The sequence below is a fragment of the Pituophis catenifer genome, unplaced genomic scaffold, assembly GCF_029215685.1.
Source record: "Pituophis catenifer annectens isolate HBS135680 unplaced genomic scaffold, rPitCat1.0.hap2 SCAF_2, whole genome shotgun sequence".
NCBI lineage: Eukaryota > Metazoa > Chordata > Lepidosauria > Squamata > Colubridae > Pituophis > Pituophis catenifer.
The window spans coordinates 253,449,929-253,475,741 of record NW_027256882.1 but is presented as its reverse complement, the minus strand read 5'-3'; the positions used below and the strand labels follow the sequence as shown (position 1 = coordinate 253,475,741).

At 36.7% G+C, this 25,813-nt stretch overlaps 1 protein-coding gene across 1 annotated transcript in view; it reads right to left on the bottom strand.

The window, feature by feature from the left end:
• Positions 1 to 25,813, bottom strand: part of MCTP1 (multiple C2 and transmembrane domain containing 1) — a 150,966-nt gene that overhangs the window by 24,357 nt on the left and 100,796 nt on the right. The window contains exon 16 of the mRNA XM_070935753.1: positions 11,170 to 11,289. Coding sequence (XP_070791854.1) covers positions 11,170 to 11,289 — 120 coding nt within the window. The remainder of the gene's footprint in view (positions 1 to 11,169; positions 11,290 to 25,813) is intronic.

Below are 25,813 nucleotides of genomic sequence, written 5' to 3'. Positions count from 1 at the left end.
ACAAAGCTTTAATATACTTTAACATATTACCAAGCATATACAAAAGTAGAGAGCTCCATTTTTAACCCTCCTATGTCCTCTGGTTGCTACCAACTGGTTAGGTCAAAGAATGTCAAATTTTAACTGTAATTACTCAAAATAATTTAATCTTTGTTCAAATTAAACACAATTCCTACTAGGTACTTACAATCTATGATTAATCAAAAGCAGAGAAGAATTGGAGAGCTTCTAAACTCCTCAACCTGGCTGTACAAAAAGAGGTAAGCAGGACAAGAAGTTTACAAGTTCCTTTCTTCTGAATTCTTCTTTCTTCTTAATTTTGCAGGAATACAATTAATGTGAAACAATTCGTGAGCTCATGTTTCAAAACCTCAGCCTTTTGTATTTGCACAGGATACAAATACACGAATCATAGGATTATGTCATAACATTTTGTTGTTTGCTGCTGCTTTCCTTCCCTATTAACACCTATGCATATTTTATCAGTTTATATTCAGAGCAAACCTGAACATTTGTTACTGGATTTATTTCAACTAGAGGCAATTGCAACTTCTGAAGTTCTACAGTCTTTAAAGCCAATAAACCTTTAGGGGAAGCTGATGGAAACTGATGACATTGATATAAAAAACTTAACTTTGTCTTCAGAATAAATGAAATGATTTCCCCATTTTCTTGAATAAAGATTAATTGAATACATTTGTTTTAGGTATATTGACTGTCTAAAGAATTTTCAGTGAGGGTTAGTTAAAATCACTCTGGTGATAGAGACATAACTCAAGAATGAGAGAGTGTTAACCCATATAATAACTTTGTCCTATTGAAGTCTTGTTCTGAGCTGACTTCAACCAAGTTATTCATACAGCTCTGAATCCCATTATCTGTTTTATGTTAAGACGACATATATTTTCTTGGCTATATCCTATTATTAAAATATCAGGAACTGTGGATTTGTGGACCATGGAGATTGGCTAAAAGGATTGCTGTACAACCCTGGAAGGAAAAATCTACTACAATATTTGATTTGCAGCAATAGAGTGCTGATATTTGTTTGTTAAAATTTGAATATATTTTTCCAACAACACAGCAAGGAAAAAGGGACTTAAGAAATATTATTGAAATGCTTGGAGTTGTTCTTTTTATTTCCACCATCCCTGCTTTTACACTTTTTTAAAGTTATGCCTAATAATTTTGAGGTTTATGGATCTTTAAATGTTGTTGCATGTAATACGTTTTCTTCTGTTATGCAATTTAGGATTTTAAATGGTGTGTGTGTGTGTGTGTGTGTGTGTGTGTGTGTGTGTGTGTGTGTGTAAAATGACAAGATTGCTGGTAAAGTATTGCAATTTTCATTGTATGCACAACAAATTCAGGTCCATCTTGCACTTGTAGATGCTGGCTTTTCATTGGGGATAGCCTGCCTTGCTTGCATCTCCCCGTTTCCCTTTTCAAGGGGCCTAGGCTCAGGGAAAGCAATGGAATGCAGCTGAGGATATGAAGCCACACGGTTTAATGGGTCAACATTCTTTACCCCAGCTATGGAAAAAAAATTAGTTAGTCGTCATTTAACAACCGCAGTTGGGACTGGCAACCTGGTCATTAAGTGAAGTGGTCACTAACTGAAACCACAACTGTATTTACTTACTTCAGCTTTGTTTTGTGGATCCGGATGCAAGGATTGGGTGTAAAGTTTTTTTTTATCACCATCGTAATTTTGATTGTTCACTAAATGAGGCAGTGAAGAACTACCTCTACTGAGTGTATTTTGATTGTAGATGGCAAGGGCAAAAAGGGGGAAATGTAGTTGATTTTAAGGTACGCTGAGAATGCATTGCAGATACATGAGCTACTCACATGATTGTATTCCCAAAACAAGTAGGTACAAAATAAATCCTGATATATTAGCTTTTCATGTGCATTTTGGCAGTCTAATACATTGTGTTAAAAACATGACTTGATAAATTAATTTAAAAATTACATTTTCATTCTAGCAATATTTTTTTCCAATATTCCACTATACTTCCCTTGGAAATTCAAAAGGCTCCATAGGTTTACTATAGGTATGGATTTTAATGTAGCTCCTAATGATGATAATGCTGGAGCAGGAATGAAATGTTTATGTTTTACTATAAATATTAAAGCAGAATCTGGAAATGCTTCATGAATCCCAGGGCTTAAGTTAGGAAGCAGTCTATTACAAACAGTAACGTAAAACCTATGCTATTATGTGAGAAACCAATAGCCCCTTCTGTTATCTTTGGTTCTACTTTCTGTTCAAATAATGTGTGTGCTATAGAAAACAATCATGTGGAAGTTTTAGATCACAGTATTTGCATGTTGTGTCTATTTTATTCCATAGTTACTTGGTCTGTTTAGATCTGTTTTCTGATTTTTGTTGCCCATTCTTAGTCTTTTGGATCTATCATGTAACATAACATTTGAATAATTCATATAAATATATAACAGGATAAAATTTCATAAAATGGCTAGATTTCTTCCATAAAAAAATTTGCTGTCTGCATTTCACAACCTAATAGTATTAATCAAACAAAGGAAAGCACCAGGGAAATCAGAAAGCTCTAATGCAAGCAGTTAAAAGTGACATGACCTTCTGTAATGTCACTTGTCACCACTGTATATGCCACATAAGAGGGGAAGCTACTTAACGACCTGATTTCAGGGGTAGATCCATGTTTAATATATGAATACAGATGACAATTAGGAGCCTGTGAAAGTTGACTCCATATAGTGTGTGTGTGTGTGTGTGTGTGTGTGTGTGTGTGTGTGTGTGTGTATAGATATATAGTGTTTTTCTATCGAGACATCTGGTTTACCTCAACATGTGGGAGGGGGTATTCTGCTCCCTTTCGCCTTTCAGCTCCAATCCAGGAGTCCTCAAGCAGTCGCATTCATGACAAACCATTTTATACCAAATTTATATTTTGCTGATAAAGAAATAAAGGGAGACTAGTATAGATCTATTTCAAGCTTTTTAGCTTTCATCAGCTAGCCATACCCTTACTCGGATTCGAACTTCGGCTTCCTGCATGTTAGGCAATTGAATTAACTTTCTGAGCCACAAGTTCTCCTCCCTTCATCAGCTTGAGCCAGGAGAAAGATTAAAAGCTTGAAATAGATCTATACTAGTCTCCCTTTATTTATTTATCAGCAAAATATAAATTTGATATATGAGTATATATATACATACGTGTATATGTATATGTATATGTATATGTATATGTATATGTATATGTATATGTATATGTATATGTATATGTATATGTATATGTATATGTATATATGTATTTTTCTTTAGCCAAACTCTTCTTGGTTTACTCTTCTGGCTGATATTCTCGGCTTGGTGCTTATGGGCAAACTGTTTGCCCATAAGCACCAAGCCAAGAACATCAGCTAGAAGATGATGAATGCGATTTCATCGAAACGTCGCTACTACCCTTTTAAGGATATGTTTACAATTACACGGGAAGAAACCCGAGATATTAACTGTACACACATATATACCAGTGAAAACTCACATAGATATAGATAGATAGATAGATAGATAGATAGATAGATAGATAGATAGATAGATAGATATTTGTATATACATATTTGTATATATATATATATATATATTTGTATATAGTTCTTTATTATAATTTCTGTTTAATCTCATATTACACATTGTAGTTCATGAATTGCACTGTATTTACAAAACTATTTGTTTTATAGTGTTCAGATTGTATACTACTATCTATCCTCCCCCAAACTTCCAATCAAGCTATTTTCATTACAGATTAGGCATCTGGCAACATAACGTATAAGCGGAATTGATGCCTCCTTCCCTTTCTCCCCTTTTTTCTCCTACTCTTTGAATCAACAATAAGAACAGAACTGCATCCCAAATCAACATCTATATTCTATAAACTATTAAAGGCATTTGGGTAGAATCTGGAGTTGATTTACATTTTTCCCGCTTGTCTCTGTACAATCAAAGCACAATATAATAATAATAATAATAATAATAATAATTTTATTTCTATACCGCCCTTCTCCCGAAGGACTCAGGGCAGTGTACAGCCTATTTAAAAACACAGACAAACAGCAATTTAAAATTTAAAATAATTAAATAAATTGGCTCAGATTTAAAACCCCAAAAAATTTAAATACCCCAATTTAAAACTATTATGTTGATAGTCCGGCCTGGCGGAACAACAGGGTCTTCAGTGCGCAGCGAAACACCCGGAGGTCGGAGATCTTACGTATTTCCAGGGGCAGTTCGTTCCACAGGGCTGGGGCTCCCACAGAGAAGGCCCTCCCCCTGGGTGTCACCAGCCGACATAACTTGGCCGATGGCACCCTGAGGAGACCCTCTCTGTGGGAGCGAACTGGTCGGTGGGAGGCTATTGGTGGCAGGAGACGGTCTCGGAGGTACCCGGGTCCTATGCCATGGAGCGCTTTAAAGGTGGTAACCAACACCTTGAATCGCACCCGGAAGACCACTGGGAGCCAGTGCAGCTCACGCAGGAGGGGTGTCACATGGGCATAACGAATTGCGCCTATAACCACTTGCGCGGCCGCATTCTGGACCAGTTGGAGCCTCCGAGTGCTCTTCAAGGGGAGCCCCATGTAGAGAGCATTACAATAGTCCAACCGGGAAGTAACAAGAGCATGAGTGACCGTGCGCAGGGCGTCCCGGTCCAGAAAGGGCTGCAACTGGCGGATCAGGCGAACCTGATAAAAGGCCCCCCTGGCCATGGCCGTCATATGCTCTTCTAAAGACAGTGCGTCCAGAAGGACACCCAGATTGCGAGCCCTCTCCGTGGGGGGCAAAGATTCACCCCCAATAGTCAGCGATGGCACCTGCTGACTATATCGGGGCGCCGGAAGCCACAGCCACTCGGTCTTGGAGGGGTTGAGTCTGAGCCTGTTCCTCCCCATCCAGACCCGCACGGCCTCCAGGCAGCGAGACATCACATCAAGGGCATCGTTGGGGTGGTCTGGGGTGGAGATGTACAGCTGAGTATCATCAGCATACAGATGACACTTCACCCCAAAACCACGGATGATCTCACCCAGCGGCTTCACATAAATGTTGAACAGGAGGGGCAAGAGGACCGACCCTTGCAGCACTCCCCATGCGAGACGCCTCGAGGTCGACCTCTGTCCCCTTGCCAACATGAACTGCGAGCGGTCAGAGAGGAAGGAGGAGAACCACCGCAAAACGGTGCCCCCTATTCCTAACCCCCTCAACCGCTGCAGCATGATACCATGGTCGATGGTATCAAAAGCCGCTGAGAGATCTAATAGGACTAGGACAGAGGAGCAACCCCTGTCCCGAGCCCTCCAGAGATCATCCACCAACGCGACCAATGCCGTTTCTGTGCTGTACCCCTGCCTGAAGCCCGACTGGTACGGGTCTAGATAGATAGCTTCATCCAGGTGCTGGGGAAGTTGTCGTGCCACCACGCTCTCAACAACCTTCAATATGTGTTTGCTGTATCAGTTTATTTACAATGCTTGTACGTAATTATGAAATAAAATGATTAAATGTGCACAGTTTAAACAGAATATATAAAAGTTCTCAAATGATTTTAGGTCATGAGAAGGTAGTTTAGGTCAAACTGAATATTCTCACATTTTGTACGCTCACTGACAATAACACTAATTAGTTTATATGGTCATTTTCACACCACAGTCATTAGATGAATACAAGTTTAAACATTTTCTGAAAGTTGATCCAGTTGTATATTATTCAAAAGTTATAGCACTTGATAATCTGTACAACTAAGAATGGCCAGCAATAATTTGAAAACAATTCTTAATAGTTCAAGTAACTACAGAATAAAATGGACCTTTAAAATGCAAACACCGTGATGAAAAGTTTCTATATAACTGTATTACCTGAACAACACACATTTGAATAGAAAGACAGAACCAACGAAAAGAGAAAGGGAGATTGGCTCCTCACTTCTTAGAGGTTTCAATTGATTATATGAGCAGACTTCTTCCTAAATTAGATCATGTAATTCATGAAACACTAATTCTTCAATTTTAAGCAAACACCTAAAACTATTCTTTCATGGGCCTAATAATGCATTTCATTTATTACAAATCATATACAGGTAGCCCTTGCTTAATTATCCTAAATGAATGTGGCAACTCTGCCTCTAAGCCAAGCGGTCGCTAAGTGGGAAATAAGGGGGTTGTGACTATGCACTCCTGCTGAAAAGAGATAAGACTTCACACCTTCAGCTTTTGTTTGCCTCTTAGCTGCTCTAATCTTTGGAATGTTCAAGCCCATGCTTACTGACCTATACACATTGAAAGCAATCTAATTGCACCAACAGCCGGGAACTGGAAGCTACAAGTGCGCTACTCAAGCATCTTACAGTACTCTCTTGAAATCCCCTCCACAAACTCTCTGCTCTGCAGAAGGGGGGAGGAGACGGGAAAAAGCAAGTGAATTCTGTAGGCAATCTGTCCTTTGCCAGACTCCTTCCCCCTCCATGCACAAAGCTGAGGTATTGGAGGGGGATTGCAAAAGAGTAAGCTTTTGCTCTTGTGCACATCAAAAGCAGTATGATTGCACTGATGGGATCTGTAGGTGTGCTATACAAACAGCTTACAGCACTTTCTTGAAATATCTTCCTCTCCAATCTCTCTGTTCTGGGAGGATGGGAAAGGGGAAAAAAGCAATTTCTGTAAGCAATCTCTTCTTTGCCTGATCCTTTCCCTGCTGCCAGTGTGATTACATTGCTTTCTATGTCAGGTAGAGCAAACAGCTTGCTCTCTTGAAATCCCTTTCCAATCTACATGCTCTGAGAAGGGGGAGTGATTTTGGGGGAGGGGGGGAGAACAAAAAGAACACATGTCAGGCATAGGTCAATGCATATTGATTATAATGCAATCACATGACTGATGAAGTCATCTTGGATATAGTCAGAAATTGGCCATAAAGTAATTTTTCAGCACCATTGTAACTTGAATGGTCACTGATTGAGTAGCTGGTAAGCAAGGACACAAAAAAACACATTATTATATTTAATAAAAAATAATAATATCTATCTATCTATCTATCTATCTATCTATCTATCTATCTATCTATCTATCTATCTATCTATCTGCTCTTTTTAATCAGCCTAGATTCTATTGCAATTAAGTGAAGCCTTATATAGATCATTAAATACTTAAACTTTGTTTTAAGAGTTCTATAATTTTTGCAGAAATAACCCTCAAGATTCAGATTTATTTAACCTTTAGATTAAAAATAAATGCTAAAATAAGCACATTTTAGATGTTTACTAAGTTTATTAAGTGAAATCCTAACCTGATATTTAAATACTTCAGTAGAAATTTTGATTTAATCGGTTGAATATATTTCTCATATAAAGCTTTGAAAAAATGTTATTTATTTTGTTACCACTATAAATTTAACATAAGAATATCTGGTACCTTGGTATTTGAGTTCATAATGACAGAAAGAGGTTGTCTGGTTGTCATAAAGGCTAGTGAATAAAACTCTTTATGATTAGCTCAAATGTTTTGCAACTGTACAGCTATGTGGGGCATCTTGTGTTTTTCCAGTGGCATAATGTGAAGGTCATATTTGATCTCCCAATCATGAACAAAACATCAGGAGTCAGATAAGCTCTTCCTCTATGGCTAGAAGTGGAATCTATGACATCTCTTTAACTATCAATCCTACCACCATCCCTAATACATCCTGGGTGGGGATGATATGATTTTCAGTCTGATTTCTGGAGAATCAGAGGGTTTTTTCCACTGTTCTAAGGGAACACAATTTCTGGTGTGTGGTAAATCAAGCAACCTATTTGATATGTAGTATTGAGATACAGTGCATGAATAGGGACTTCAAAATATTCTATACTATGGCACAATGTATGCGTAAAGAGTAAATGAAATCAAACTGGGTGTACCTGTCATAATCAGACAGGAAATTGACTAGGCCATTGATTATACGGAATCACAGACATGGAGGTTAACAAGCCCTTACATAGTGCAAGTTCTCCTAAGTGTTCATTTACTTTCCTCTTATGTATCCTAGGTTGTACCATCCAATGACTGCCTCCTAGAGCTTTGCTTCTCTTCTGAGAGAAGACAAATGTAAAACACAATTTAAAATATTTTGCTTTCTTGATATCGTCCATTTCCCCCTTCCTCTCTGTAACAGATTTACAGACTCTTTTCCTCTTCTTTTGTTTCTGTTGTATACCCAGAAAAGCCCTTTTTATTATTTGGGATATTTCTCCAAGCCTCTGCATATTCTAGCCTTTACATTTTACTGACACGGACCCTATAGTTTCTGATAACTGCGTTATATTCTTATTTGGTTATGTTCCCCTACTACCATTTTTTGTTTGTTTTTCAGCATTTTAGCAAACTGTGGGATTCCATACTGCTTTCTTCATACAACCACCATTTTTATTTGATATTGTTTCTTAAGGCACCTTCAGAATCTTCTTTCAAATAATTTTATATCCTCATCTTACTCTGTATTGCTGTAGTATTTTGTGTCATTGGCTCTGGATTCATTACAGTCTGCTCTTTCGAAATCCAATGCACGAGTCTGACTGTCAATTTCCCCTCCCCTTGATATTGTGAATTCAAGGATAATGTAGTCATCTCCTCCCAACATTCCAGTTACCTTATCAAACTTTCTTAACAAGATTTTCAGGTTCTAACTTATTCATTCTATGCAAGCATGTGCTTTTTTGTCTAACCACAACACCTCTTCCCTGCCAGATCTGTTCTTTTTGAATAAATGTCATCTGTGTCATTTCACCAAATTTCTGTGATGCTTATCACAATATATATATCCTCCTTTGTTAAGAATTCAAATTCTTATATTTGCCATACATTGTGTTCATTGCTGTAGAAACATCTGAAATACTGGTGGTACCCCTCCTGGCTTGATTGCTATAGTTTCTTGCCAATGATCCCTCTCTGCCTATCTGCTTCTCCTTTTGTTTCTTGCATTGTTGGCCCCGGTCTTTGAAAGTCTTTGGAAGTGTATTTACAAAAGTTCTTGACTTTTGTAAAAGTTCTTTCATTCTGGTTTAATGTGCCCCTGATGAAATTAGTGAGGTGCCAAAAATGCCCTTCCCAGTCTTTGTAGCTTCCCTTTTGCCAATATGTCTTTGTGTTGCTGTATAGCCTATGATCAAAAAACATAAACCTTTCTCAGGAGCACCACCTTGACAGACCATCCTATTCACTTTTCAGGATTCTGAAGCCTTAGTTCCTTTCAGCAGGGAATTATCCATCATCAGGTAATTACCAACCATCATGAAATGTCTGCTCTTCCACCAATTAGTTATTGTGTTTCTTTGAATCATGGAGATCTGTGAGTCTTTCACTGTGTTCTGTGAAGTTATGGTTGGCAAAGGTTGCCCAGATAGCTGTGGGTTATCTACTAGAGGGAGAGAGTACAATAGCAATTATTGAGCTCCATCAATACTGTGTATCTCATAATCCTCTTTCTTTTCAGATCACATGCTTTCAAATCTCTTCTGCTTTGCATTCTCTGGGATTCACTTTCCTTTTCTGTCTCTCTGAAGAATTTTGCCTGTTCTATCCAGGACTTCTCACTTTCCCTGGTAGGCTGTAATGTAGAAACTCTGTACTAAAACCTTGCATTTGTAGCAGTTTGAGTTCTTTCAGGCAGAAGGATAAGTATTGTGCATATCTTGTAAGATCATCACAGCACTTTCTCTGCTATTATATTGTTTGGAATCTCTCATTTATGTTGCAGGTTGCAGTTCTTCCTTATGCATGAAAGACAGTTTGGTAACCTTGGGCTAGTCATTTCCTCTCAACCCTAATCAGCATCATTGTCTGCGACAAGCAGGCTAATAACAAAATATTTTGCTGCATCATATATTCATAGTTTCTGTATATGGACCAAGCAACCATACTGCAAAAACAAGCAGACAATGCAATCATGTGGGATAATCACGAAGAAAAACAGTGTTCCTCCTCCAGAAAATGATAAAATGCAATATAACTCATAAATTATGATTTCACAATGTGAAGCCATCATCTTTAGTTCCTTCTGTTTGTAAGAAAGAAGAAATTCAATCTAAGTTCTACTCTTAATGTCACTGAAGTCATAAAGTGAGATTGCCAGATTCAATACCATCTTCCTCACGTACAGTACTACTTTTGTTTCTTTCTAAGTAGTGCTAGGGGTATATATCTGTAACACATCTTGTTCATCATATCAGTATAAAATATTTTGGGAGTTTCTTGGGAATCTTAAAAAATCTTTCTGGTTATTTCTGAATGTTATTTCCACATTCAAATCCTTAGACTCTCCCTGTTGGACATCTTCTGCCATGTTTACATGAAACAGAACTGCATGAGCCCCAAAGGTCTTCTCCTAAAATATATCTGAAAAGGCATCCTCCAAATGTTGATTTATATTATAAATCATGTATCTAAATATCCTACTTCTTGATTACATACTAAATGCAAGCCAAAGCAAAAGAACAATACTAAGCAACAAAAAAGGAAGATGGTTATCCTGGTGGAACAGACAAAAATCCTCACAAAAAGGTGGCCATAACCTCAAAGGAAAGCAAGACAGCAGTAATACTCTGAAGGGATACTGTTCCAGAGGGTAGGCACACAATAGAGAAGGCATGTTTCTTGCATCCCATCAGATGACATTGTTTAATGAATGAAGCCCAGAGCAGACGACTCTGTCAAAGCTTACAGGATAGCTAGAAACAATGGAAAGACTTCTTCAAATATCTAAGCTTTACAACGTATAGAGCTTTATAGGTTAATAGAATTTCTATAACTGAACATACTACCACATTCTGCATAGTGAAACTTCCAAATGGCATTCAAGATCAGCCCCATATAGGGTAATGCTTTGCAGTAATTCACACATGAGATAATCAAGGCATGAATGGTCATAAGAAGGGTCTCCTGGTCCAGCAACATTTGTAATTGATGCACCAGATGAATCTGCTCAAAAGCCCTCCTGGCTGCTACTTGATCTTTAAGCCAGAGTCTTGTTAGTGTTGAACTTAAGCCTGCCCATCTAAACCTTTATACCTTCAGACACTGAAATAAGACCTTGAAAAAAATTCCACTCCCAAGATTTTTTTGTTAACAAATACATATATGCTTAAAAAGACTTACAGTATCATGTGGCCGATTATCCTTTCCTGATATGACCAAGAGGTAATTCCACACCAATATCAGCAACAAGACCAGTGGAAGCATGTACAGCTCAAAATTCCATGTTACAATAAGGAAAAGCTGGAACCAAGAAAAAGATTATTTATCTTCAGTTATCCTGCAATAAAATAATGGAATACATATGAGGGAAGCTCCCTTTGCATTCAAATTGTGCATTTTCCTGTTTCAGCAGATTGGGAAATTTTGAGGATATGGGGAAAGTACAGGCATGGAAGAAGGATTATATATCCATTTACACTGGTGTTAAAAATTAGTTTTGTTCACAGAAATAAACTACCAATACTTAATTTTATCTTTAATGTACAAAACATGGAAAAAACAGGTATTTCAAATCTCAGATCACTCAGCTAAATATGGCACAGCAAAATTTCAATTTAACAGAATATTCAGGAGAAGGGGTGTCTCTTAAATTTGAACATCTGTTAAAATTTATGTCATTTGTGTCAAAGTTCTTCATTTTTATTATTATGCAATTGACTTAAACAGCATCATTTGCAGGGAAGTCACAATTTAAAGGGCAGATATAATAATATTATAACTTTTATTTGCGGTCAAAGACCAAAATACAGATATAATTGCAAAAGGACGTGGGGAAAGTAACATCATAAACAGATGGCTACCAGAAGCCTTGGCTGAGAGGAATTACCAAAGGGCAGATATAGGAATGAAGGTCACATAAAATATTTGTCCATTATATCTGAAGTTTGTTAGATCAAGATCCATTAAATCAAGACTTAAGAGTCATGTGACATGGGCAGCTATACAAATATGATAAATAAAATAAAAGTAATGGTCATTCTGTTTAGAATTACAGAAAGCCAAGGAATTAATTCAAGGCAAAGAAACTAATACCATTTCTCATTTTTGTTTCTTACACAAGAAGTGAATCTTGTTAATCTACTACCAGAAACAATATAAATATTTTCATCTCTTTACATTCAACCCAGAAGTTTGTTTTATTTTAAAGAAATAAAAAATTGAGGTATCCCTTCTTTATAGCTACGTAGACTCCTTGGGGTGAAAAGTTTCAAAGCTTTGACCATCCATGTAAGAAAGTTTTTTAGTACTGTCAATATGAATGCTAGTAATCTATCAATACTTTTTCTCAGAGGTCCCTAACAAAAAATATTCCAAATGAACAGTCTTATTCAGAAATATACTTTGGCAATGTGTTTTTATGATACTATCAACAAAAGGAACTTGGGTTTACTGCTGGGATTAAAAGAGAAGGATAGCTAGAATCTTAAGAATTGAACTGCACTTTCAAATTCCAGTTTTTATACATTATAAATATGTTCATTTTACATTATAATTACATTATATGAAAGAATAATTATAATATATGAATTTATTTTGATAACTCCCAATTAAGATAATTGTTTTAGAACACTTCTTCAAACACAAAAGGCAATTTTTCAATAGGGAAGGACAGCTCTTAAGATGTTTGCCAATGCATGGCTTTGTTGTGACACATGCACCATCTAACAATTTTTTTTTCTTGGAGGTCTACTTTTATTCATCGCCCAGTTTCTGGATATTTGATCAATCTTTAAAAACTCACAGAGTAGTCAGTTATTTATTTATTTATTTTATTTATTTATTTAGTCGAGTACATGTTAGACAATATATATAAGTATAAGCATGAATTGAATACATAAAATGAGTACAATTAAAGGGAACATTAGGACAGGGATGGTAGGCACGCTGGTGCTCTTATGCAAACCCCTTACAGACCTCTTAGGAATGAGGTTTTGTTTTTTGTTTTTATTGAATTTGTATACCGCCCTACTCCTGAAGGACTCAGGGCGGTGAACAGCCATAAAATAAAACAATATAAATACAAAATTTAAAATAGAATAAAACAAATTAAATAATTTGGCTGAACAAATTTAAAACCCCAATACTTTAAAACCAAATTTAAAATTTCCATTTAAAAAGGGGAAGACTTAGGTCAGGCCAGCCTGATGAAACAAGAAAGTCTTGAACGCGCGACAGAAGGTACGCAGATCCGGGATCCTCCGTATCTCCGGAGGGAGCTTGTTACAGATAGTAGGTGCCCCCACAGAGAAGGCTCTCCCCCTGGGGGCCACCAGTCGACATTGTTTGGCCGACGGCACCCGGAGGAGTCCCTCTCTATGGGAGCGTACTGGTCGGTGGGAGGCTATTGGTGGTAGCAGGCGGTCCCGTAAATAGCCAGGTTCTAAGCCATGGAGCGCTCTAAAGGTGATAACCAAAACCTTGAAGCGCACTCGGAAGACCACCGGGAGCCAGTGCAGCTCGTGCAGGAGAGGTGTTACATGGGAGCGCCACGTCACTCCCATCACCACCCGTGCGGCAGCACTCTGTGACAGTTGGAGCCTCCGAGTGCTCCTCAAGGGGAGCCCCATGTAGAGAGAGTTACAATAGTCCAGACGGGAGGTGACGAGGGCGTGAGTGACCATGCATAAGGAGTCCCGATCTAGAAAGGGACGCAACTGGCGGATCAGGCGAACCTTATAAAAAAATCCTCCCGGCCACGGCCATCAAGTGCTCTTCTAAAGACAGCCGTGAATCCAGGAGGACACCCAAGTTGCGAGCCCTTTCCGTGGGGGCCAATGATTCGCCCCCAATAGTCAGCGATGGCACCAGCTGACTATATCGGGACGTCGGAAACCACAGCCACTCGGTCTTGGATGGGTTGAGCCTGAGCCTGTTTCTCCCCATCCAGATCCGTATGGTCTCCAGGCACCGGGACATCACTTCAAGGGCATCGTTGGGGTGGTCTGGGGTGGAGAAGTACAGCTGGGTGGCATCAGCGTACTTATGGTACACTGTGAGGTCAACAGTAGACAGTTTTAAGTTAAAGTTTTGGGGGTTTTGGGATAAGACCACAGAGTCTGGTAGTGCATTCCAGGCATTAACAAATTTTTTTTTAATTTGATTTATATGCCGCCCTTCTCTGGAGACTCAGGGCGGCTTACAATGCGTTAAGCAATAGCCTTCATTCTTTTGTATATTTTATACAAAGTCAGCTTATTGCCCCCACAAATTGGGTCCTCATTTCACCTACCTTAGAAAGGATGGAAGGCTGAGTCAACCTTGAGCCTTGGAGAGATTCGAACCAGCAGAAATTGCAGGCAGCTGTGTTAATGACAGGGTGCACTAAACCACTGTACTATCAAGGCTCTTACAATTCTGTTACTGAAGTCATATTTTCTGCAATCAAGTTTGGAGCGGTTCACTTTAAGTTTGTATCTATTGTGTGCTCATGTATTGTTGTGGTTGAAAGGTAGGACATTGTAGCAGATGATTTTATGAGCTATGCTTAGGTCATACCGATATTGATATTCAAATATCAATTATTTTGCCAGATCAGCAGCACAGAGAGATAAAGCAATACTATGATTTGTAAAGCTTAGACATTTTGATGAAAGTGGCCTTTAAGTTTTTAATTTGAATTTTACATTTAATTTTTGAACATTTTAACCGTTACATAAGCAGAAATCTGATAGAACATTGTTACCTAACATTTAATTTTGAGATAATTAATATATGTGATATCTATTTTCTAAAAAAGCCAATGGAAATATGGAAGGCAAAATGTAGAAATCTAGGCAAGTATAACACACTATTTAAATTCTTAAAAGTGAGAAATGTATTATCTAGCTATGTTAAGCACACTTGTGCAAACAAAAAGCCAGTATGATTGTAATGGAGGTAGATTCAATTTAAAGTGATCAATAGGACTGTGTTTTTGAAGGACAACTTAAGCTTTCAATCTCAAATAAAGGATCTTTTCACCAATGGAAATAAAGATTTCTTGTTTCTTATACATACACACTCATTCCTAATCTCAGCATCCTTGAAAGCATGAAATAAACTACCCCAAAATATGTTTTTAGATTACAGTTTATGTGATCACATTAATACAAAAGATGTAAATTCCACCTTATGTAATAATAACAAGATGCTTCATGCATGAGCTAAGTATTATGTGAATCTACAGTTAGTTCAGAATTCATTCCAGGCTGCATAAATATGTTTGCATCAATGAATAAAAAATAAACTTTGCCTGATCACATAAAGTTTGGAAGCAACAAAATATCTTCAAGATAAGGTAATAGATAGTAAATTCCAACTCTTTCTTTGACTATCTTTCCAATTCTTTGTTATACAGTATTTAATGAAATAAAGAAAAAAAAAGAACCTATAATGAATCAATAATTGTGTTAAAGTTAACTGAAAGTTTTTTGTGTGAAGAACTTACATTAGAGAAGAGAGCTAAAAATTAGAGTAACAATAGACGGAAAGGAGCAAAAAACCCAAAGTTTTTGGAAATGTAAAAGCTTGCAACTATTTTATAAAATATACTGCATTAATGTTAATTTTGAGTGTTATTTTTTCTTGGCAAGGTTTTTCAAAAGTGGTTTGCCACTGCCTCCTTCCTAGGGCTGAGAGATTAATTGGCCCAAGGTCACCCAGATAGTTTTGTGCCAAAGGCAGACTAGAACTTACGATTTCCCAGTTTCTAGCCTGATGCCTTAACCAGTACACTAAACTGGCTCTCATTCCTTTATTATTTGGTAGGCAATCATATAGATTTTATACGACTGGCAATCCCTGAAATTAACTCCTCTATCTGTGTTTAAGAGCCATGTCTTTATGGACACATTGTTCTCCTTTTGTTGCTGATTTAGCACACCTAATAAACTTAACTATGACATGACAGTCAAATCAGATCTGGCAAAATACTGATATTGCCGAGGGCAAGGAAAGTTACATTGATCTCATTCTTAATGTGTTACAGGAGAGGGAATACATGCCACTTGCCAGGGAAACTGGACTACTGTTCCCTTTTACTATAATTCTGTGGCAGGTTTATTGCTTGTTTTTGCTGTCACAAAACTTTTCAGTGTGATACAGCAAGAAAGTATGGATTGATTCCAATAATATGGACATCTTAGATCAAGACAAAATGTCAAACACTTTTGCTTTTGCTTTTAAAAGAGCCAATTGATGGTGCATTTTTATGTTGAATATATTGTTTCTCAAACATCATTCAGCTCAGCTGACCATTCACGTGGTTGAACTCTTAAATAGAGTGATGTTCTTTTATTATAAAATCTGTGTACGCACATTTTCATAATCATTGATCTCAGAAAGAATAGTTTTGAAAACATAAAAGTTTACCTTTCCTGGTGTATTGTAATAGACTGCTGTTATTCCAGCAACACCGAGCATCTTTAAAAACATCAAACCCTAATGAAAATGCCCTTTATAAATTTTAGCCAGCAAAATGTTCAGCTGTCATAGTTTGTTTACAACTACATTTCACATACACACACACACCATCCTCTGGATTTATGAGTAAATTTTTATCTAAAACATCAAGAATGATCATTGCAAAATCTACTGTGTATCAGAATATGAAATTTCAGCTTTATATTGAGAGGCAAGATGGACAATATAATTCCATATGGCCTAGCTTTAATTCACTGTTGGAAAATTGAATCCCAAGATAAATGCGAAAAAGTTATACCATTTTAATAACATGATGTGTTTTTCTTTTTTATCTATGTAATTTAGTTTCGTTTGCTTTCAGTTTTGTTTAGTTTTTTTTTTCTTTTTCTCCTCTTTTTGTTTCTAAATATATTTTTTCTCTGGTTTTCCCTTCATAGGCAATTTAGTGTACGCTTTTTATCTTTTTATTTTTACCATGCAGTTTTATCTATAATATATATTTCTTCTTTTAAAGTTCACAATCCTTTATTGAATAGTAATATAAACCAGAAAGCTATCTAACGTATATACATACTGTATTTATAACAGCTTTTAAAAACTGTTAACTGTAAATTTTAGAAATAAAACCATTAACAGTGTTTTTTTATATATAAAAGTACAGTTGTAACTTTCTCCTGTGTTATCACCAATCCTTTGCTGTTTATCAATTAGATCTACATTTCTTATTATCCCATTGAGCAGTGTCACTTCCAATTGGTGCTGAGAGCTGCCATCTTTATTTCCTAATGGAGCTGCTCATTTCGAAAAGGAGATGGCAATGGTATTGCTGTGTAAATGGCAGCAGGGACCCAAATGGAGTTCCCATTTTCACCAATTACCAAGGGGTAGAATGGAAAATGATGCTCATAAATTGCAATATTACAACAAGCGATATATCAAATTATAGAATTCCAATCACTATGGTAGGCCCTGGTGGGTTATGTGATTTTCAAATGCTCTCAGGATATAAAGGGCATTGATGCAGATTTAAATACTGAGTAAATACAAGTATAAGAGTTTGTTATTTTGCAACATGTCAAAAAAAAAACACCCTAGAATAACATCTATGGACAGCATATATTTGCCTCTACTCGTTCAGGGATAAGCAATGTTTGAAGGGTCAGATCCTCAAAGTTCTAGACTGCTGTAGGAAGGTATCAGGGGCTTTACAAAGTTACTAGAAGAAGCAGGGCCATGTTTTTGCAGGTTTAAGTTACAGTGAAATGGATTGGAGTAAGAGTAGGAACAGGAAGCCACTGGGAGGCACATAGTTCCCATCTCCATTTTATCCAGGACATCATTTTTTTCTGAAAAAATAATTCCCAAGCTAGTTCATTGCATGAAATATCAGTGTAGAAAAAATAGCTCTGCAATCTTTAACAATTCTCAAATACCATGACCTGCTTCATAATCATGTTCTGTTCATATCTGGAAACAAAGCTGTGGCCAAGATTGTTGTATGCTTCTTACTTGTTTTATATGGGCATGGCCTAGTTGTTAGTAGCAAGCTCATTCTGCATTCTCCTAAGAGGTGAGGAATTACAATGAAACTCTCAAACAAGAAATAGTTCTACTGCTCTCAAGCATTCAGCAACACAAGCTACTCTATTTACATTTAGGATGATGTACTGTATGTTTCAAATTTCCTTTGAAAATACAGAGGCAGTTAAACATGTACACCACTATTTCTTTACGCTATTTATAATGAAAATTAATTTCACAAACTTTTAGTTTCTGGTGAAAAGTGTGACCTATATTTAAAAGGTTTCTTCCAAATTCAGCTACATTATTTGCACTCACAGTGCTCATTTTCTAAAAGCAAAAACTAATTTCTTATGTTGTAGCTTTTGTTTTGCTTATAAAGGCAGAAACTCAAATATTAGAAATTATTTTTCAATATATATTATTAATGTTTCATTTTAGCTTACCACATCTATTTTTCTAGTAAGGATTAGTCTCTCCAGAACAGAAATACATATCTTGGTACATGCATTTAATCTATGCATTTCATAAATTCCCTATATTTTTCTGTATATATAATATTATATGGAAAGACATAAGCAAAACCAGAAATGTATGTATGTTCTTATACATAAGGAAATCCTATGAAAATCCCTATAGGGAATGTGTGGGTTATTGTTGCAATGTCTGTCATCCATGTAAGAGAAACAGAAATGAGATGGGCATTAAATTTGCATACAGCCTGAAGCACAGAGGTGCTATATGTGAAGAATTGATGGGCATATCTTGCAGGAAAATTCTGTCAGATTATCTCAGGAAAAAACACCCCCAAGGAGATAATTTAAAGATATCATGAGAATTTGCTTCAAAACATGAAAATAAACTCAAACTCTACAGTAAGGGGAAATGTTAACCAAAACCTTGCAGATGCCACAATGCAATCAATATTTTAGTTAATTAACTTGGAGTTTAACATTATTAGAAACACTTCCACTAAGATTTCAGAGTATTTATAAAAAAAGTGGAAAACAAGGAGGTGTGTGTACGCACAGAATATATATACATACAGTATATCACAAAAGTAAGTACAGCCCCTCACATTTTGTAAATATTTAAGTATATCTTTTCATGTGACAACACTAAAGAAATTACACTTGGCTACAATGTAAAGTAGTGAGCATACAGCTTGTATAATGGTAAATGTCCCCTCAGAATACACAGCCATTAATGTCTAAACTGCTGGCAACAAAAGTGAGTACACCCCTAAGTGATAATGTCCAAATGGGGCCCAAGTAACCGTTTTCCCTCGCTGGTGTCATGTAACTCATTAATGGTACAAGGTCTCAGGTGTGAAGGGAGAGCAGGTGTGTTAAATTTGGTGTTATCACTCTCACTTTCTCATATTGGTCACTGGAAGTTCAACATGGCACTTCATGGCAATGAACTCTCTGAAGATCTGAAAAAAAGAATTATTGCTCTACATAAAGATGTATAAGAAGATTGCCAAGACCCTGAAACTGAGCTGCAACATGGTGGCCAAGGCCATACAGTGGTTTAACAGGACAGGTTCCACTCAGAACAGGCCTCGCCATGGTTGACCAAAGAAGTTGAGTGCCAGTGCTCAGCGTCATATCCAGATGGTTGGCTTTGGGAAATAGACTGCAGAGATTGAAGGGATGGGGGGGGTCAGCCTGTCAGTGCTCAGACCCTACGCCGCACGCTGCATCATATTGGTTTGCAGGGCTGTCATTCCAGAAGGAAGCCTCTTCTAAAGATGATGCACAAGAAAGCCCGCAGTTTGCTGCTCCAGGATTTCTGGAACTATGTCCTGTGGTACGATGAGACCAAGATAAACTTATTCGGTTCAGATGAGGTCAAGCGTGTGTGGCAGGTGAGGAGTACAAAGACAAGTGTGTCTTGCCTACAGTCAAGCATAGTGGTGGGAATGTCATTGTCTGGACTGCATGAGTGCTGCCGGCACTGGGGAGCTACAGTTCATTGAGGGAATATAAATGCCAACATGTACTGTGACATACTGAAGCAGAGCATGATCCCCTCCCTTTGGAGACTGGGCGGCAGGGCAGTATTCCAACATGATAACATAACCCCAAATATAACCCCCAACACACCTCCAAAACAACCACTGCCTTCCTAAAGAAGCTGAGGGTAAAGGTGATGGACTGACCAAGCATGTCTCCAGACCTAAACCCTATTAAGCATCTGGGGGCATCCTGAAATGGAAGGTGGAGGTGCGCAAATCTCTAACATCCACCAGGTCCTTGACATTGTCATGGAGGAGAAGAAGAGGACTCCAGTGGCAACTTGTGAAGCTCTGGTGAACTCTAAGCGCAAGAGGGTTAAGGCAGTGTTGGAAAATAATGATGGCCACACAAAGTATTGACACTCTGGGCCCCAATTGGATATTACCACTTAGGGGTGTACTCATTTTGTTTCCAGCAGTTTAGACATTAATGGCTGTGTGTTGCATTATTTTGAGGGGACAGCACATTTACACTGTTATACAAACTCACTATTTTACATTGTAGCCAAGTGTCATTTCTTCAGTGTTGTCACATGAAAAGATATACTTAAATGTTTACAAAATGTGACGGGGTGTACTCACTTCTGTGATGTACTGTATATACACATATCAAATACACAGAAACACACACACACAAATAGGAAAAAAGAAAAATTAAGGCAAAATCAATAATTACAAATCACTGCAGTTTAATATGTTCTTCAGAAAATATGCAATATCAACATACATAGACAAATACAACTAAATGAGCAGCTCATGAGAAATGGTAAAATGCTCCCAGATTAGTGATGCCTGCTTAAAAAAAAATAAACATAAGTTGCTCCTACAGGTACAATCTACCTAATTTTTTGACATTTACTATGGTACACATATAACTCAATCATGGAGTTAGAAGCACAAAAATTGCCTTCACATTATCTGAACATAACTTTCTCATTAGAGCCTTCCATAGTATTACAGGTAGAACCAACATATCTTCTAGAAAAAATTCTGTTACTCATCAATATTTGTGAAGTTGTTTTAGACTAGTAATTTAGTTATTCTTAGTTCATTGCTGGCATTTTTTTGTTTTTCCTCTGCCTTGTGACTTGAATACATTAGAAACTTTAAGCATATGGCCTTGTCAGAAATCAGTATGACATTAATCTCTTTCATGTTATCCTTCATGTCCTGGTATCCAGATTCTCAAAGTGTGCATATTCCTAATAAGACATCCACAGTCTTTAATCCACAATCTTTAAATATCCAATGGTATTAGTTTCTATCTCTGCAGATGAAATCCTTTGCATGTACAGGTGACTGCACAGTGGCTTTCATATGAGCCAGGACCCTGCGTTAGTATTAGCATATGGAGAATGTTTTAATGTCTACATGAATTTGAACAGATATTGCAGGCTAATGGAATATCTGTAAATTTCAATAGTTTGGGAAATTAAAGATGGGGGGGTATTTTTTACACTACAAGAATATAACAAGAATAATAAAAATCTTGAATGGACAGATCTCATTCCATTGTGCTCTAAGAATCCTTTCTGTTGCTTCTGACTAAAATGCTCAGAGGTGATCCATATTACAATCATTATTCAGAAAATGAGAGCATACATAAATTTTTATAATTTACTAAATGGGGCATGCCTATTTTAGAGAACTAACTGATTTCCCCAAAGGTAGGTAGGTAGGTAGGTAGGTAGGTAGGTAGGAAGGTAGGTAGGCAGGTAAGTAAGTAAGTAAGTAAGTAAGTAAGTAAGTAAGTAAGTAAGTAAATAAATAAATAAGTGTGTGTGTGTGTGTAACTTGGCAGCGAACATATCTTAATACTCCTTTCCTCATTCTATATTTCACACAACTACCAACTTGTGAAGATGGGTTGAGCTGAGAGAGAGTGACTGGTTCAAGATCAGCCAGCTGGCTTTCATGTCTAAGGCAGGAGTAAAACTCATAGTCTTCTCGTTTCTAGCCTGGTGCCTTACCCATTAGACCAAACTGTCTCTCATATTTTATATTTTATGAAACACAAATCATAGGGAGAGCATAATCAGTTCTATTTAATTTCACTGTCATGTAATCACACTGATTACCATTTTTCCTTTATATATCAAAAAGGATATACAAAATTTCAGAGTTCCAACCAAATAATCCCTTTGAACTGAATCATCATATTGAATCAGATGTATTCAAATCAAATTAAGACATTTGATTAATTTTGTACACGCATACACATTTCTACTGAGCCAAGTCTTAGAACTGATTCCAACCAGTTTTCACACTGAATTAAGCTGACTTACTAAATCAGAATTTTGAATTGAATCTTCAAAACAAATCATGGCCGATCATGGCATATTGCACACACAAATACACACACTTTTCAACTGAGGATAATACTTAAATGCATTATGAAGAAGATCTGGCTAAAAAGATTAGGCTGTTGTACTCAGTTTTGGGAATCTAAAAGCATATGCAGGTTTTTTTTAAAGTACAAAAGCTCAGATATTGCAGAGGCAAAATAGTAAGACCCGTATTTATAGTTACATTACTTTTTCTCACACTGAGGGGAAAAAACAGAGAAAACAAAAAGAAGCTATGCAAAAAAGGCCAAAAAAAGCAAAAAGGGGTAGACCTTAGTGGAACAAGAAAATCACATACACACACTCTTCACCAATTTTCATTTGAGTAGGTATTTTACTTTTCCAATAAGATAAACGGCCAATCTATATGGACAATACTTCTGCATGTCCCTTCAGGAACAGTAATGCCTGCAGGGAACATGTTGAAATCATAAGCTTAAACTACAATCAATTGTTTAATCATTAAACTTTTGCAAGATTTGGTTAATTTAGTCAATGTATGAACAAATCAAATGTATATTACAATATTGTAAATAAAATCAAATTTTGTACAAACCAATTAATGGCGAAGAATTTGTCAATCCCTCATCCTTTCTTACTGAAAAGATGGTTGAAGGATTCTCTAGGATCATATCTATTGCATAATGACAAGTTGCATTTATAGAGGAAAGCGGGTACTCCTGCAGAATAGGTAGTCATTGACTTACAACAGTTTATTTAGTGACTATTCATAGTTACAAAGTGACTTATGACTGTTTTTCACACTTTTCACACTTGGTAACTGACTCATATTTATGACAGTTGTAGGGTCCTGGGGTCATATGATCAGCTTCTGCAACTTTCTGACAAGCAAGTCAATGAGGAAACCTGATTCACTTAACAACCGTGTTACTAACTTAAAAACTGCAGTGATTCACTAAACAACTGTGGCAAGAAAGGTTGTAAAATAGGGCAAAATTAACTTAACAAATGTCTTCCTTAGCGACAGAAATGTTGGGCTCAATTGTTGTCATAAGTCAAGGACTATCTTTATTGACAAAGGTGCTTATGGATTCTAGATCCAGACAACATTTATGACTAAGAGCAGATTGTTCCCATTTCCCCAAAATTTGTTTTAGTCATGGTTCCAAATATACTTTCAAAATGATTAAAATACAATGACTTGGTAGCTAAACTGTGCAAACTGTTACATCAGCCATGGTAAAAACGTTTTGTTATGCCCAGACAGGAATTCTTCTGATTCCTTTACATCAGTCTACATTTGTGTTCAACAGTGTTCATGCATTCAACAAGCTCTCTTTTGGGGTATACCATGGAAATAGCTTATCTTCTTTGACAAATCAAACTATGAACTGTTTTGTAAGCCTCATTTGTTCTAACTTGGCTAGTGACCACAGAAATTTAGGGTTGAGAGAAAGAGCTATCACTATAGAGGCTCCCATTTTTTAACTTTACTGAATTCACTCCTAATAGATTTCATCATAATACTTTTCCGTTTCTTTTGTATTAGAATTCCCTCACTACTTTATTTTTAATTGCAAGGTTTTTAAAAAAGAATTCATGCAAACACACTGGGGAGCTATTTGTGTTCTTTGCCTTCAAGATAAAGATACCTCTTTTTATTGAGACAATGAAAAGCTGAAAACTCTCATGCTGATAGCCTGAAATATTTTTGCTACTACAGTGAGTCAAAGGGTGGCTCCCTCCCACCTGCATTTGACTTTGCATGTTCTAGTATACGCACGAATGCGCAGATAATATGATTAGAAAACAGCTTGTTCATAGAAAGCTGTAGTGTTCCCTTTTCAAGTCTCCCATGGTGCAGCACGCTGACAAAGGAATAATAAAGATGCACATTAATAGGCCTTTGTAGGTTTTTTTTAATCCCACTTAGTGAATCTCAATGAATTTTGCACTCACAGCTGTCTTATGTTAACCAAAGGTTGGGCCGGGTGGTGGTGGGGGTAGACAAATGAATAAAAGGAAACTATTGTAATCACTGAAGTCCATATTTCTTACAGCAAGGAATAACTTCAAAATAATATTTTTATGTGCTTTGTTATCAATAAAATAGAATGAAGCTCCAAATTTTGATTCAAGCAGGCCATGATTGCTAATCAGAATAATAACTCAAGTCTCCTTCCATAATATATACTTATTATCAGAATTATTCAGCTAAGAAGAAGTTGCATTAAGGGGAAGGAAATGCTATATGGTAAAAAAAAAAACATTACTGCTAGAATGATTCGAAGTATCAAGTCCTGTAAACCAGAGAGAGGTCTATTTTAGTAGCTTTTATGCAATTCATTAACCATTAAAGCAAGGAATCCCTTTATAGGACAATGAAAAACCTCCATCTTTAATATTTTGTTCTACACTGTTTGTTAACTGCATTTTCCAGGGCAACTGCATTGCCCGGAAACAGCAATAGCTATTCATACATGTTGCTCATCTTTAGAGTACTACTTAATAAATGGCATAAAAGCAGTGTACAAGTGTTGCTTACTACTGCTCCATGCCAACATCATAAGAACCAGTGCATTTCTCTCACATGGCTAAATGGAAATCATGTAGGTGGCCCTGTTTAAAGATGAAAAGAAAAGCAAGATTAAGAGATTGAGACTTCATTTACCTCATTAGTGACTTGAAAATAAAGCAAGTGCTGAATAGTGTTTTGTATAAAGGAAATAGAATATAGTCAGTCAGAACCTCACAGATGTATTGATAGCTGAAAAGCAACACATTAAAAGATTTATTTATTTTTTTGCACATTGCACCAAAATATTTTTTTGGATTTGAACTAATAATTTGAATTTTGTCACTATGTTTTTCCTCCATCAGATCATCCAGGGAAAGAGAGAGAACTCAAAGCATGATATTTAGGCCACTTGCCATAAGATCATCATTAAAGTTTGAAAATTATACAAATGTAGTGCTAGTTAGAGTTGGTTTATAAGGCTTGAATAAATAAGTAAATAAATAAATAAATAGCTAAAGCCTTGTCTTGAGATGTCACTGGTTTTGTGAGACAATAGTGCTACCTAGGGGCTCAAAAGAAGAACAACATTTATTTATCATTAATTTGCTGAAAGGAGGAATCAAAAGTTTTATATATTAGCAAAAACATAAAAATACGTGATATCAGATATATGAAGAATGTCTTCTGCTTTTATCTAAAATTTAAAATTGTCCATTGTTGCATCTGCTTGGCTATGTTCCTGCTAATGCAATGCTAGTGAAACTCATTTTAAAGAATGACATTTATTGAACTTTTTTAGAATTGAACAAAAAACAAAGAAATATGAAATAATAAGTTCAGCAATGAGACAAAATGCTGAGACTTTACAAATATTTCTCACTGCAAATGACTGAATGGTCTAATCTACAGGCTTCTGTAAATACCCTTTCTAGCTAACTTTGCCACTGAAGCACATGTGATAAAGAGCTGTTTCTAATGTTACAGTGAAAGCGACTAAAA